Below are 17,466 nucleotides of genomic sequence, written 5' to 3'. Positions count from 1 at the left end.
CACACCTTCTTTCTTTCTTTCTTTCTTTTCATTAGTGTCTATTTGGAGATACAAAATAAGAGTACAGAAGTATCTACTTGCTGTATGTAGAATCAGGAGACATATGCACAAACACACACTGTAGTGTATATGTTTTTGTTATTGTAATTATTATTCTTGCATCTGTCATTGAAATTGTTACAGCTTGCAAGACGTACCTAATTAGAGCAGGCATTAACATAAAAGTTAATGATATAAAGAAAAACAGGTTAGATCTGCTAGCTCAGAACATTTCGTCTTACCTTCTTCCAGCAAGTGAAACTTTCAAAAGCTACTACTATACATATTTTTTATTCCACCCACTCCTAATGTAACAGATATTTTGTTTCACAACATTCCTTATGTAAAGAAACTATAAAAAATATACGATCAGAATACTGTATTTTGCATGTATAAAACATGTCTGGCTGTAGCGGACATGGATGTGGTAGAGTATCATTGTTTGAAAATGTTTTTGAAGTTTCATAAGAAAATTTTATATATGACTGTTGTTATATATTGTAATGTAGTGCTTTGTATTCTATTTAATATATAATTTTGAAAAAAATAAACTAAAATCTTAATGCTTTCAACTGAACATTGAAATGGACATTATTGAATGTAATTCAGTCATTTGGTTTTAAATTGTTAATTATACATTGGTTTTGTAAATGCATTGTTTCATATTTATGAATATATTCATTAATATTTTATATATGATATATATATATGTATGCATGTATGTATAAAAAATACAATTTCTGTTGAGCATTATAGTTGGTGTTTGATGGACTACAGCTACAGTACAATAAAATTTCATTATAAATGTGTTTCACATGAACAGGAGCCACCAGCACAACAAATAGCTTCATGTAGTACTGGAAATGGTTCTGCCAAAAAGCCTGGTTTCACATTAGGGAGGCCACCAATGTTAAGTAAGTGATTTGTTATTATTGTAGACTATTTTGTGTTGTTTAGACCTGTTTTAAACCTTGGAATTTACTACCCATACTTGTTTATGTTTAGTGACTTTTGTGGAGAGTGTGTTGGCATGAAGCCAAGTTATTTTCCTCATTTATGTTTTTTTATGGACAATTTTACACTCTATTTATCATCCACAGCAAACTGATTTCTCAGTTATTAATCTTCCTCTTAGGGGGATACGGTGGTACCTCAAACAGACAGATGGTGGGTGGGAGTCTGCCCCTCCCAATGGGTAGCAAAATCTCTTGTTAGGAACGAATAGTAGCATAGCTCACACAGTACATTACCCTTATTGTATAGAGCATATTCCACATAAAGCCTATCCTAACTGGTATTTTGTAATTTTCATTCAATTTGAAATATTAATTTACTGTATCAACAGTTTCAGAGACTATCTGCAAAATTATCGTTTCTAGACATATGCACAGTACAGCTCTGTACAGTTTAGCCTGGCATAAATATAGCTGATTGTGCAATACTGTAGTTCTACTTACTAATGCTTACAAGATATGTAACCACACAAAACTTATACAATTGAAAAGAAAACCATAATCTTTGTGTATTTTTTTAACATAAGTTATGAAACTCTATGAACTTATCTGCATTTAATACAATACAGTAGACCCTCCGGTATTCGTGGGCGTTAGGGGCCACAACCACCCAAGAAAATGAGAAAACCAGCAATAAGTTGTTACCCCCTTCTAAAAACACTAATAACTGCCTATTTTAATAGTTCAAATTCCAAATATACCTTAAAGTAAAATGCTTATAACTGCCTATTTTAATAGTTCAAATACTAAATATACCTTAAACTATCATTCTACACCAAATATATCTTAAACTATCATCCTAAAACACTAACATCATTTCAAAGTCATCTTAAAACATTACCCTTAAAAATATGTGGCTTACAGCTATGTGTGAAAACTATTCAAGTTTCCCCCTATATTCAGGCACAGCCATTTTTTCATACAATATTCAAGCTGTCTTGTTTTCTTTTTACAGTAGATAGGGGAAACATTGGGAATTCACAAGTAGAGTTAAGTGCTGTACCTAATTATATAAATATGCACTGAAAAAAAATTATTAATGCAATCAGCAGTGATAAATTATTTTCTTGTGTATTGTTGTGTGTGTTAATCATACTAGAATCAACTAAACTTGTAAAAACAACATTTAATCGAATTTTAATATTCATGAGGAGCTGTAAATTAATTAAAAAAGTGTAAAAAATTAATTTATGAAAATACAAAACCCCATGGGGCATTTAATAAATAAAAAATCTGAATTTTAAAAATCTAACTTATTCTGAATTTTGTCATTAGTTTTTTTATTGTGCAGAGGGAAACGTGAGTAAATGTATTTAATGTGTGCATGTGATGAACAAATTGATTTTGTAGACCATAAAGCAGCTATCTCATACAGACCCAGTAGTTTTATTTACAGTGCTTGCTTCTCATCCTTGTCAATCTTGTGATTGCACACTCAGTTTTCACAACAGATGAGGTAGCTGTTGAATGGATGGCTGAGGGTCAAGGTGGCTCTAGTGTCATTGGAGAAAGTTGAAATGTTTTATTTTGTGAGCAAAATGCTGTGAGTCTTGGGAACATTGCAGATTGCAATATGTGGAAAGACACTTTTGCATTATGAAAGTTAAGTTTTTCTTTTCATATTTCAGGTAGAGGGTTATCCAGACAGCCTCAGAAACAGAATTTGGTTACGAAAAGCACTTCAAAGGAATATGATGCAGATGGAGATTCATCAGGTTCAGACTGTAATCGAGGTTCATTGCAAGTAGGTACTGTAGTACATGAGCTGAAGTGCATCATGTAGTGTATGGGTTTTATGTTTACTCTGTGGTTATGATTTGTTCATTATCTATTATTACTCCCTTCAGTAGACATTACTATTAGTTCTTTGCAGTATCCCCTTGGCCCTTGTACATAGTTCCTTATTTTTTTTTTTGAGCTATTGGTAAATATCTGCTGTTGATGTCATAGAAACTAATCATGATTGGCTGCTGCTGCTATTCAGCACCCAATGTAATATACAGTGATATAAGCTGTAGGTATTTAAAAAAAAAAAAAAATCTCGGCTGTAGCTGTAATGTTTTTACCCCTTATTTCTTGTTTCCTTCAGTCTTTCCACCTGGCTATCCAGTTGCCTAATATTTACTGCTGCAGTTGTGACTTCATAAAGGAGGTTGTCTGAGTTGACAAGATTGTCTGTTGATGAGCTGACACTCAAAAATATGATTATGATTATAATTGTGATTTGATGGTGTGGCTAGACTTGTGTCTCTGCTGTTACAGTAAATTATTATATCTTAGGTTAGGTGTAGATTAAGTATGTTCTTCCCCTGGTCCTATCTTGATGGCATGAGCTCATAGGCCAGAAATGTAAAGAAAACTGAATATGGTTAGCAGACCATAAATGCATAGGATATACATACATATTAATCTGTTTCTCAAAATCAGAATAAGCAGATTTGAGTGCCAAGTTTAGTCCTCTGATAATCTTTCAGTATATTTTGGTAATGGAGACAGAAAAGGGGCATTCCTGCATATAAGTGATTCAGACCACCTCCTGTAGATGTAACCTGCTGGAAGTCTGTGTAGTTTATGAAGTTGCAAATTTTGTAATTGCTGTCTAACTTTTTATGGAAAGCACATGAGATTGCTGATTAAATTAGAAAAATAATTATGCCCTGCAGTTTAGTTACAAGTTTACTCTACTTGATAGGAATGTCGCCTTGCATTGTGTTTTGATGATGTTCAAGAATCTCAAGAGAATGAAGATCTGATTGCACCACTTAGAATGATGGCTTCTTCAGCTGCGCTTGTAAGTACAACTCCTAGTTACTGCAGTTATGTTTTCAAGAAGTATAAAATTTAAAATTTAGGGAACAAAATGATTATTCCTCTAAAAGACTACTGTCCAATAAAAAGTTTTCAGTCCCTCCTTGAAAAGGCATGAAGCAGTTGTATTAAAAGGAATAATTTCATGCTTATTTATGGCCGTATCAGTCGTAAGGTCCAGTTTGCAGTCAAGTCTCACATGTTCCTAGACAGTCTTTTGTCTTCTAGACAGAAGAGGAGCAAGAGTTCATGCATGCACCGTCTGTACCCACCAGTAGGAAGCAACTGTCCTTGTGAGTGTTTGTGTTTCTGTAGTGCTGACTACAATTCCTACCAGAATCTCAACTCTCTTTGCTTGCCAGTCTCGAAGGTTTTCAGTCACCAGTTGTATTGTAATAATTTTTAGTGCCTTCATTCTGCATAACTGATCATCATGACTTGAGCTCACTCTTTTTTCTTGGTTTTCTTCTGTTTATTATCCAAGTCTTTTCTGGTGTGAATTTCACCATTGTCAGTGCTGTGTATGTAAACTGGGTATTTTTTGTGTTTCCTTCAAGTTCTTTCTGTTCTTTATCTTGGAATATATTGTGGTACACTAACTAGCAAATGAATAATTGAGTCAGCTCTGAGAAACAGGTTCCATTACTAGGTCTCTTTGTATGTTGAGTGTAAAGTACCGGTTAGGTTTTCCTACTTCTTGTAGTTATCAGTGTTTAGAATCAGTTTTTGTTATTTTTTATGTATTTCTGGGTACTCCTTCCTAGCATAACAATAGCAGGGGCAATACCATGTCAGCTCTGAGAAGAAGAGTCCATTACTTGGTCTCTTATTTGTTGTGTGTAACGTACGGGTCAGTTTTTCCTTCTTTTCTTGGTCTTTTGTGTTGAGCATTAGTTTTACTTTTGTTGTATTTTTGGGTACTCCTTAGCATTATGTTAGCTTGGGCAGTACAGTGTGGTTCAAATGGTTTAGCTCTTGGCATTTTGAAGGTTTTACCTATAACTTGGATTATGACAATTGTATCTCTTTAATTGTATGTTTGTACAGTATCAAGATGTCGCCCCTCACTGTTGTCATTAGCTTGATGTGTGTGATTTTTAAACAAAGCTGCTGATCATTGGTTCATAATTATTGAGGTATAAATGTTATCAGGTGTTTGCTAAGCGTTATGATATGGTGCTTTGTGAGAGGTTGCAGCTGTGGTTCTCCCATTTTATGGAACAGGCAGTTGTCAGGCTGGAAGGGGATGCAGTGCGTATTGTATCACTGTTTATTGACTGATTTAGCAACAAGAAATAAATGGAAAATATTTGGAACATCTGTTGATTTTTAAACATATGATAAAGTCCCTAGGAATGTGCCATTTCCTGTGTTGCAGATACTTGGGGGTGGGATGATAATGTTATGTGCTGTGATAGCTCTCTGTCGAGTCACACAGTGTATTGGCACTGCTGTTGTGAGTGCCACAATAGGTGTACATAAGGTTTCTCCTACATCATGTTTGTTATTTGTCCTATTCGTAAATTACCTCATTAATATCATCAAATAGAATTGTGGAGGAAATGGGTTCTTAGCATGACTTTCATGGACAGTACTATTATTTTATCAACTACAAGAACTAGTATGATTAAAAAGATTGAGATTTTAAACCAATTTTGTGAGTCACATGGTATGGCAGTTAATGTAAGAAAAATATAATTTTTTGCGATTGGTGGTAGTGATACTGATGAACAGGAGATTTGGATCAATGACCTTGTTATTGAGCCTTTTACATATAAGGGATCCATTTCCAGTGCTATTAGAATGTACACTCAATTAAAAATGTGTCATGCACTGAAATTTGTGTCTTACATATCTAAGAATAATGATATATCTTTTATTGAAAATGTAAGGCTTTTGATGCAGCTTTGTTATCTGCCCTTTTGTATGACTGTGAATTGTGTTTTATTGGTGACTTGAAATATAAAATTATATCATTGGTGTCTTAAATAATTGTTTGGTGTTCATAAATCTATCTGTAATAACCTCTGTCTAGTTGACTGGGGCTATCCACAGCTGAAAGCACTAGTTACTTTTAGGCAACAAAAATTCTCTTTGAAGGTGTGGAGGGAAAGAGCTAGTATGGCTGGTGACCCACTTGTTCATACTATTAATATTACATTAAAGTCAAAACACACCAGCTTCTAGGTGGATGTAATATTTTGCAGAGCAATATGGATGATTTATGTATAGGTAGCCATTGACGAAATTAAACAAAATGTTTCTGAAGCCACATCCTCAAGGACGAATTTTTATAAGGAAATGAATACTGATTTTAGTGTACATGATATTTATACAGGTAAGGCTAAGGTGAATGAGATTGAGAGAGTATCATGGACTCGCATGTGGCTGAGTGCTCATTCCCTATGTACTGTGTACTTGTGGACATATACAAGCCGAAAAGAATGTCATTAAAGACTGCCTGCAAACATCGTGCATACGAAACTAATTTGGTTTTTGGAGTGTAGGCAACTTTTTTCATGAAATGTAAGATTATAATGTGGTATGTAAAATCATCCATAGCATATTGCAGTAGTACTAGGAAGATGTCGCTTATTGCAATGATAGTTCGTGTTATTCCGTTAATGTCATAGTGTTCTTATGTAGATGTATTTTGTAGAGTACAGTACTTTATCAATACGAATAATACATAAAACCTGAATAAATAAAGTAGGATAATGTCTGTATTATTCGTATTGATAAAGTACTGCTCTCTATAAAATACAGTATTGTATGTACAGTGTACAGTACTGTATTGTGTTTTAGGATAAAAAAATGTACAGTACTCTACTTGAATAGGTATGAAGAGCAACTTACGAACAATTCAAGATAAGAATGGCCGTTTGTGTGCGGGGTTGTCTGCAAGTCATCTTTATAATTTTTTTTGTGGAGTGCTTCCCAGTTTTACAAAGTTGTGTTGTATGGAACTTTTGTTATTAATTGGACCAAAAAATTATTTTTTGTCAGATATGAAAATATTGTAATTTTGAATCCTTTGTAATTATGGAGGTATTGTAATTTTTTTGGTCAGTAAATCTATTTATCTGTCTGCAAAGACATACTTCTCTTAGTCTTCAGCCTAGCATTACTTCAGGTTCCATTACTAGGTCTCCGTATTCGTTGTATGTAAAGTGCTGGTTAGGTTTTCCAAGTTCTCATAGTCTTTATTGTTGAGTATAATTGGTTTTGGTAATTTTTTTTTATTTCTAGGTACTCCTTCCTAGCATTACATTAGCTGGGCAATACCATGTCAGCTCTTGATTAGTACATTCCATTACTAGGTCTCTCATTTGTTTGTAAATACTGGTTAGGTTTTCGTACTTCTCATTAGTCTTCAGAGTTGAGTAATATTGTTTTTTTTTATTTGAGTGTTTTTTATTTTTTGTGTGTCTGTGTGTGCTCCTTCCCAGCATTACGTTAACTTGGGAAGATCTAGCTAAGAGCTTATTTTTCCATCATTGTATATCATTTATGTCTGTCTTACTGCCCACATTAATATCTTTATATAACTTACATTTTTTGTTGTAAGTAATCTGTATCTTAATGCTGTTTCATTGATATATATATATATATATATATATATATATATATATATATATATATATATATATATATATATATATATATATATATATATATATATATATATATATATATATATATATATATATATATATATATATATATATATAATATATATATAATATATAATATAATATAATTTATAATTTCATGCATTCATTGTATTATTTTGTGTTGTTTTTGAGCAGTATTTAGTGATTTTTGATGATTGTGCTGTTATTCTCATTGTCTTGTCTTCACTGTTCACATACTGTTACTAAGTAGTTAAACAAAATCACTGAGCTAATTTGTTTAGCTCTCTTAGAGCTGGCCTCTGTGTACTGTGTGATTGTTCAGTATACTGTAGTGAACTTGTCAAGATACTCTGGTAGGGGATAGGGCTGGACAAACTTTCTTGTCACCATGTGAGACGAACACACACATGTTTTGGCTGGCATCTATTGCTCACACTCACCTGTAAGTGTTGTCAGGAGAGGTTTCCTTTCATCCTTCAAGAGGCAGGTCTATTGCTTCCTTATGATTAATTCGTACCGTACTTTATTCTCCCTCATTTTGTTTGTCTTCTTTGGGTCTGAGCTAGATGAGGGCATTTGGTTTCCCTTCCCTGTGACCTTAGGAAAATAATTCAGTCGGGTATGTAAATGTTTATTATGAAAAGGAGAAATAATGCTGAGTAAAAATATCAAGGTTGATGGAGAAATAGGAAAATATAATGGCTCTAAAGTGGTTTGGTGAAGCATTATAGTTGTGTGTGCAACGTATTATAAAATTATGAAATTATATAAAAAAAATCTTACTAATAGGCAGTGAAAGTCTAAACTTTTATCTCAAATGAACAGTATTATTGTATTGTGAATTTAATAGGCTTAGTCCTCATACTTTGAAATCATGAAGTAATTAAATTGTAATAACCTTATGCTGTAATGTGCTGTAGTCTTCAGGATAACTGAATATAGTGTTTGAGTAGCAAGTGGATGGTTTTATGTTTTCACCTTGTTTTATTCTTTTACACATAATAAGGAGATTTGAAATAACATCCCAACATTAGTTTTTCTTCAAGAAATTGGGACCTTGCTTTTAGTACCACATTTTTTAAATATAACTTTGTACTTGGGATTTTTTCTTCCCTTTGCCAGAATTTTTTCTTTCCTTTGTCTGATCAAAATGTAACTTTATTTCTTTATTGTATTTTGTAAATGCAACTTTAGGAATGTATTTGACTAATGTTGCATATGGGTTTCAAATTAAATTGATCTGAAATCTATTACTTTAATTGAATGTGAATAGCTTTTGACCATTAATACAATAGTTTACCGGATTTTAATGATGTCTTTGTTGGGAATGTGCTAATTCTAATTTTTTTACAACTTTCTTCAGCCAAATGGAATGGTACGTCAGGATTCCTCACCTGAGCAGAAAAAGAATCTGTTACAAGGAGGATCAAGAAGTCGAGGAATGAATGGAACAGATAATGTTATTGTAAAAGATAAAGCAAATGTTAGAAGAGGACTTGACAGTTATTTTCGCAGTACTGAATGTAACATTCAAAAGAAAGATGAACATAAAAAATCATCTGCTTCTCCCAAAGTAGTTCTACCCCTGATAACTATATCTCAGTCAGAGGTAACCTCACAAAAGACACTAGTTGGGAGAGCAAATGTGAAACGAAGAAGTTGCATTCCATTGACTAAGAACATCCCAAAGTATAAAGTAAAAGATAAGCTGTCTTATAGTGCATCTAAGGTTACTAAGTTTTCAGAGAATAAGCATTACCAAGTAAAGTCTGTGAAGAAAATTCAGAAAGCAGGAATTCCAGCTAGTAGTAAGAAGAAGTCTAGACTGTCAGCATTATTAGATGGACCAAAGGTAGCAGTTGCTCCTCCTGAACCTGTAACAACTGAAGAGAAGCATAAACCTGTTGAACTTTGTGACTCTTCTACTAACACAGGGATCATGTTTTCATTCGGTAAATCACCTGACAAGGGGCTGGTTAAGGAAGTTGAAATGCTTATGGAAGAACAGGAAGAAATCACCAGAAAGGCACAGTTGATTTTGGATGAAACCTCAGAACGGCGGAGCAAAATTAAATCTACGAATCTTGTAAGTAATGTTTGTTGCTATATTTTTTTTTTACAAGTATAGCACACATATTTGTTTCCTTAAGTGAATGCCTTTGCTCATTATCTATGAGGAAAGTCAATTTCTGCTAAAATTTATTGGCATTATTTACTTGAAAAAGATTTATTGTTCTTAAGAACTGATGAACCTTTGCCAAAATACTCTTAACATATTTTTACAGTTAAGCAAGTTTCTATACATACACATTAATCATAATTAGCCTTATTCCATATAAAATGACCCTGTTACACTGTCTTGAAGAGTACATAGAACATAGGTTCCTCCAGATGCCTGCAGTCCACCATCTGCCTGCAGAATTTTGCATTCTCCTGTGTCAACCCCAATGTGAAAAAGTGAGAGGAAGAGAGGAAGGCACTAAAGATTTTAATTAGTGGGTCTGCATAAAAGCTACATTTTAAAAGCACAGTATGTTGAAAACCCTTGAATTGTAATCAGTCTTGATTACATTTTAGGAAGGAGAACAAAGCAGAAGAGCTTCTGAAGAAAATAGAAAGCCCTGACAGAAGAAGTTGCAGTTTCTGTAGATGGCAGACAGTGGAGCTAATGATAATCTTGGAAATCCATGTAGCAATAGAGGCATATACCTCTATAGCTCAAGCACCAATCAACTGAGGTGTACCTCAAGTAAAACACCTTTTTCTGTTAGAGAATGCCTTGTTGAAGTCACCTGGCCTCATCATAGAATATTTATATTCAATGTTGAAGCTGTGTGAGAGGTGAGGGGGCTCCTTCCACAGTATGAATTTAACTCTGTCAGTACTTTTACCCTCTTCTTTATTATTTATTACTTCAACCCATTTCATGTTTAATAATCTCTCCCATCTTGCTATGCAACAACTCTAACCACTTAGAGATCCCCTTGTTGTTGTTGTTGTTGTTGTGGTTCCCCAGACTCTGTTATGCCAGGAAGCCTGCAATCAAAGAAGGACACCACGCTTACTGGATCTGACCATAACTGTGTGGTAGTGTGGATGTTGTGTTGTTGTCTGCTGGCTGCCAAGTTAGGCAATCTACTAAGAGAGATGTGTAATTGTGTGGGGGACTAACTTGGCAGAGTGGACATATGTCTGTTTGGGTGTTGTCTATGCGGGTGTTTGTAGGTGTTTAGTGATTGGTGATGACCACAGCAGAAATCGAGGTGTATGCTCTCTCCAATCTTGAGAGCTGTGTTTCTGTACTGCTTATGTTGGGTGGGGGGGTGCCTAGTATTTTGTTGTTGGGAAGGTTATTAAGTGCTTGTCTGGTGAGGTGAGTATGGATGTGCTTTTTGTTTTGTGTGCTGTTTGTGGGTGGTGGTATAGAATTCAAGATATCTGTATGTAGTGTCTGTGTGGTGTATTCACTATTTGCCTGTGTGTTGGAGGGTGGTCGTGAAGGTAATAGCATGGGCTGTTTGTGTTGTTTATGACCGATGCCAAGAATTGTGTGCCTCTCATGTCTAAGTGTTGCCTGATGGTGAGAATCTTGGTTCATGATGTAAGTGTTCTATTGTGTGGATTGTGTACTGCCAAGGATGATTCTCAGAGCTGTGTTTTGTATTATTTGTAGTTTGTTTAGTTGTGTGTTGGATATAGGGTGCCAGGCTGGGGCTGGCGTAGTTTATTATGGAGCGGATGTATTGTTTGTATACTGTGATGAGCGTTTCTTTTTGTTGTCCAAATGTTGTGCCTGTTAGTGATCTTAGATCCCCTTGTGTCATCTTTAAATCATTAAAGATGACTTGTGTCATCTTTAAATCATTTTACTACATTTAATTTAAATTGCTTTTGATGTTGCTCTCCAACCACTCCTTCTCTTTCACTGTCTAGATTATGGAGAAAGAATATCATAGTGGGAGCTGTGGTGAGCTTGTCAATCATGCAATCATGTTTTGACCCATGAGATATCAATATGCTAATCATATTGATATCTCAGGGGTGGGACTATCTCTTAGAACTGGCCTGTGGATTCAGAGGATTGGCTGGTTCTTGGAATAGAACTCTTGGCATTTTGATAGGCTCTTGGTTCTATCCAATTAGTGTTAGTTCTTTTGTGTTTGAGTAATTTCTGTACTTGCTTTGAGTTTACTACTAATTAATTGTAATTCTTATTGCTTCCTTTTAGTTTTGTTATATTCTATTATATACTATTTCTTGTATGTCATTACATACTTGCACATCTATAATTTCCTTTACATTTATCTTTCGACCTAATATAAACTAACATTTTGGAAACATATCATGATAGAAGATATAAAACATGTCCAGCTATATTTAATATTGGATATGTTAATGAGTGTAATAATATACCTAAATGTAAGAGAACAGGAATGATTTAATTAGTTGAAATATGTGTGGTATTGAATATGTAGGTCAGATTAGTTCCCCTATATGCCTGAGAATCCATAATCACAGGAATTTATGCAATGGTAATGATTATGAAAGTAATAGTTATCATAAATATCAGTACATCGGATACTGTTGGTTATGATGAGAACAGGCTGATATTCTTACATTATTAAATTAACAACTGCAGAACTCCATGGACTCAATGATAATGTTAACAATAGTTCAGTTACTGCAGTTTTTAATAAAACTTATATCCATACTGAAGATTTTTATGATAATGTTTGCAGCAGAACTATAAGGGTAAGAAGTTGTAACAAAAATAAGTTTGTTGATTTTAATTGGGTCTAATATGAAATACAAAAATAATACTGTTCAAGTAAAAATAATTGTATAGGATTTGTTAAAGATAAGATTTTGGGGTTACTGTGAGGTAAAGCAAAAACATAAGAAAATTTTGTTCAAGCAATGAATTTGGACTGTGGCCTTTTGCAAGATTTAGTAATTGATCTGCTCAGATAGAAACTTAAAATTGGATGTTATGAGTAGATAATAATTATATAATTAAATATAAGAAGGAAGTATATCTTCTCTTAAACATACTCTCTTAAAAAAAATGGCATCATCTGTCAAATTGATTTTACATTGAGTCTTCTCAGTTCTATGTTCTTGTTTCTTCAGTGCTAATGCTCTACAAAAGCTGGCCATTGTTCATCTTATGCCCGAGAGAAATGGTACAGAAGCTGATGGTTCAGCAGTTTCATTCTGCATATATTAGGAAGTGAAATGTGGAGAGACATTTCTTTAGGATTTCTGTCACGGAGATGAATTGAAGAGGTCGTCCTCAAGCAGTAGATTGCTTTTTGGGGTGTTGTCATAGACTCAACTGAGTAGACTCGGCCAACTCGATGGCTGTTTTCAAGATGGGTGAGTCGAATCTGAAGAGATGGAGTTCAACAGATGGTATTGTCATAGTCACTTTTCTACGTGACCACCAGATTCATAAACCATAAATAAAAATGGGACTGGAATGGACTAATGGACTGCAACAACCCAAGGTGGAGGGAGCAAAAGAAAATACTCAAGTGTCTTAAACCTAATTTATTAACCTAAGTTATATACAGTAATTACAACGATTCCAGGTTTTGGAAAGCACATAGACTACATAAATGGTCATTATCATAAATTACCAAATCAAACTCATAGACAACATAAATGGTCATTATCATAAATTACCAAATCAAACTCATAGACAACATAAATGGTCATTATCATAAATTACCAAATCAAACTCAAATAACTTTAAATTTAAATAAAAGATATACAGTTAACAGAATAAACTAACCTATAAACTCGTTAAGCAGCAGCAATAAATAAACCAATATGCATATTCATTACCAATAATAATCATTAACAATAATATGAGCCATATACTTGCTCAACACAAATCACAATAACAGCATGAGCCATACTCTTGCTCCTCACTAATAAATAATCAGGTAATGAACCATCATACATCACACAGTGAAATAAACCAACATAATGATTACCCAGAGCCATACATTCCCCTCGATGACAATCTGAAGGGTACACTGTATTTCTCCCATGGAATACACCCTTATAAAACAGTGAAATGTCTTCAGGAGTGGTGAGGTGATGTTGCTGCTGATACTAGCTGTCCATGGTTTTTCTTATGCGTCGGGCAACTTTGTGATGGGCATATCTGTTATTAGGCCCTGGGCAACTCACTTGATCTCTGTTTGCGTGTGTCTTTTCAGGAAGAGCAGTGCAAGTGGGCTCATCTGATGAAGGCACTGATGGCAGTATGCTTATACCTCTCGGGGCACACACCCCATTTTAGGCAGATGCCAAGTTCATAGGCTTTGTATACACCCTTGAAATAAAGCTTTCCTCCTGTATATTCTATGAGGATGTTGAAGAAGGGGAAGCAATGATCATGGCTGTATTCTATGGTGAAATTTAGACAGGTGTGGGTTTGGAAAGCATGTTGCAGTTCCTTTATTTCTCCTCAGACCTGGTGCTGATGAAGTATTGTCAGTATATCGGACATAACATCAGTGTTTCACAATGGTGACTAATATTCACTGCTACATGGCCCCATTATTAAAGTTGGCAAAGAGCACTGCTGTGAGAGAACCCATTGCCACTCGAGCCAGTGTTTAGGGAAAGTGTCTTAATGCCATCAAATACAGTAATTCACAGCTTGAGATTTAATGTTGATTTTCCTTTTAAAAACAATTTCACTCAAATTTTATTCAAATACAAACATTGGGTAACATTGCTTCTTTTTATACTAAAACTACTAAGAATTTGGTTATCAGAGATTGTATGTGAATAGCTTTAAAAATGTAAATTGCCTGTTATAACACAATTTAGATTTTTAAATTGTGCTTTAATTTCAGAATTGTACCAAAATTTTATAAAACTAAATTCAGACCTGCACCAAAATTAGATAAAAATAAAATTATTATGAGTACAATCCAACCTCATAATTCTGGCACTCTGGGGTCCGAGAACTTCCATGATCTGGGACTCTTTTTGAATCAGCTGCCATTAGTTCTTGAGCGGACTACAAGGGTAACCCCACACGTCGTTTCAGTTTTGGGATTGTTTTGGAATTTGGAACTGAAGCTTGCTCCTTAAATACACAACCACAGTTTCTTATGAACAAAAACATTCTGTGAAACTCAAAAATATACAGCATACACAAGAACCGTAACATGCACATTGACTTGTGTATCGTGTGGTCATTAAAATTTCGCTCAAAAACATGATTTCATATACATTGTGTATAGTGCAAGATGTATTTTCACTAGATCACACAAGGCTAGGCTTTCTGTGCATGTCTCAGTTTTGGTAGATACCATTGATAATGCATATTACTGTATATCTGAGTTAGCTTTTAACTGATAAATAGACCTAGAAGCAAAAGTTCATTAGATAAGATGCGAATTATCACGCATTAAATCAGGCTTACCAACTGTGACTTCTCAAATAGTTCTTTACTATTTCTTATAATTGGCAACCACTTACAACTGCAAGATACTGGCATAAACAACAGCAATTACTGACAAACAGTGGAATCGAGAAACGGCTGTTTGCTGATGTCATTTACTGTAACTAACAAACGTTTATTAAAAGTTGCGTTACAGTTGTCAACTTGCTAAAAATATGCTAATTTTCAATGTTGACTCCCATAAATAAAAAAATTTTTATCTTTATTAAGCCTTCACGCAAGGGAAAGGAAAGTGTTATGAAAGTATGCCACTAAATTTACCGTTGTAGCTGTGGCTGAAGAAATGAATGTCCAGGCCACAAAAGTTTTGGAAGAGGCAAAAGCGGTATCAATACTGACGAAATCACAGCTTCAGTTCCTTTCATTTACTCTGATAATTTTTGAGTAAAACAAATCTCCGATATGCGTTTCATTTAGCAACTAGTAATGGCTGTGATGACTTCGGTAAAATGCAATCAGCTGATGACCTTAAGCAAGAATGTAAACATTACATGAATGCAAATGGCACCTAATCACTGTGCTCATAAATTATATGTGATAGGCAGTCCCCGGGTTATGCCAGACCCGGCTTACACCGTTCCAAGTTTACAACACTTCAAATGTTTTAATAAAAAATTATTTCCCGGGTTACAACGTATGTTTAGGTTTATGATGCTGATACAACGGAAGAAATATGGCTCCAAAATGGCAGAATTGATGAAAAACTGAATAAAAATGCAGTTTGTCATTTTCAAAACACCCAAAGGATTAAAAATAAGGTTTTATCATTTTTGACAATGTCCCGGTTTATGCTGCGGTGCTAGAAATGAAACCCCATCATAAACCAGGGACTGCCTGTAGTTTGTATTAGTTATTATAATTAATATAACTGCATTATTTGACTTTTGCAAATGGATATCTGTCAGTTTAACTAGGGCCAATAGTTTTTCTTTCTCTCTCTCTCTGACACACACATGTGCAGGTTTAAAGAAGCAAAAGCAGCAGATTTTTATTTTTTTGTGGAAAACAAAAGCCAGAAAAGTTTGAAGTGCTGGAAAACATTGAAAGGTGCCAGGAGATCAGAATTTGAAAGTGTGCTTATAAAGAGGATTAAACTCCAATGTAGTGAAGGTGTAAGCATTTCTGGAGGGATGCTTATGGAGTGGGTTAGAATTTTCATAAGGAACTATATGTAACAAATTACAGTGAGTATTCATAAGCTTTGTTTTATTTTTGATAACAGCAATATATATATATATGGAATGAGCTGGCAAGACTGTTTACAAAGGGGTTTTTTCTAGGGGTGATTTTTGTCATCTGGGATTTTCTGTAGTCTGGCAGTGGCCTGGTCCCAAGGATGATGGTTTTAAGAGGACAGACTGTAATAGAACTACAGTTTTGTAGTATGGAAAATAAAACATGAAATATTATAGGGATAAAATTAAATATGCTGGGAATAGCTTTCCTCGTAGTAGATAAAGCTGATAGTAGTTTTGGATATATCCTTTATACAAAAATATGCTTAAGTTTTAATTCAGAAATAGAATCTAGTTACATGTTTGAGAGGCACAATATTGATCTAAAAATATTAATAAATTTTATGTAGAGTGACTTAAGTCGCATAAAGTGGTAGTCTTAATATAATTTACCTTTTGTGTATACTGTACCAAAATTTTATAAAAGCCCTACAAAATTTAGATCTTTAACGAGCTCAGTCAATTCCATTAACATAAATTTAATTTGAGAAAAATTTTATGACTGATGATACATAAAATAGTACAGGTAGTTTATCACCAATCCAGCATCATTGGGACCAATAGGACACCATATTGTGCTAGATCACAGTGTGGTTAGGTTACTCTTAATTGGGACGAGCAGCAATGAAACTGGTGAGATAGTTTATTATTTCTTTGTGGTTTTGTGCTTTACTGGGATACTCTTATTTCTGTTTCATTCTGCTGCCAAGACTATTTTCTTAATGCTCTCTTGTTGAACTTCTACTAAGGTATGGTCCTCATCTCTTTACCATGCAGTTATACATTTTAGACAGAAAATCCCCTCTTCGTATATGTTTTGTCGTCCTAAGGGTTACTTGTGGTTTTATTTGTTACATTTGGTACTTAGTGTTGTATTTACCATTCCACCACTCCAACAGTATCCACATTAGTACTTTGCCCACAGTGTTATTTTCATTTACTTTCTCTTAGGTTGTCATGAGTTTGGTTCTCTTAGGTTGTCATGAGTTTGGTTTTATTTATATTGATTTTTTAACACTCTTCTTCAGTCCACTCTTCCATATTTGAAGCATTCGTAAGAGCTCTTCTCTTATTCTTTTATAATTAGGCTCTTCCATATTTTAAATGTTTTTTTAAGACATTTTCCTCATATTCTGCTATTATAATCAGGCTGTCTGTGGCCTCTTTTCTATTACGTTTTTGTAGATTCCTTCACTACTATAATAAATGACATGGAGTTACTGTTGATTCTTGATGGATTTATCATAGAT

General features: G+C 34.2%; 1 protein-coding gene across 2 annotated transcripts in view; it reads left to right on the top strand.

Annotated features, from left to right (window-relative positions):
• The window catches only part of LOC136844381 (uncharacterized), a 74,669-nt gene that overhangs the window by 38,594 nt on the left and 18,609 nt on the right, over positions 1 to 17,466 (top strand). For both annotated transcript variants that reach the window (XR_010854855.1, XM_067113465.1), the window contains exons 6-9: positions 863 to 953; positions 2,681 to 2,796; positions 3,745 to 3,843; positions 8,859 to 9,581. Coding sequence is in view for 1 of the 2 variants with exons in the window: in XM_067113465.1 (XP_066969566.1) it covers positions 863 to 953; positions 2,681 to 2,796; positions 3,745 to 3,843; positions 8,859 to 9,581 (1,029 nt within the window). In the remaining variant the exon portion in view is untranslated. The remainder of the gene's footprint in view (positions 1 to 862; positions 954 to 2,680; positions 2,797 to 3,744; positions 3,844 to 8,858; positions 9,582 to 17,466) is intronic.

Source organism: Macrobrachium rosenbergii, chromosome 12 (assembly GCF_040412425.1).
Source record: "Macrobrachium rosenbergii isolate ZJJX-2024 chromosome 12, ASM4041242v1, whole genome shotgun sequence".
NCBI lineage: Eukaryota > Metazoa > Arthropoda > Malacostraca > Decapoda > Palaemonidae > Macrobrachium > Macrobrachium rosenbergii.
This window is presented reverse-complemented; position numbering and strand designations above follow the sequence as displayed.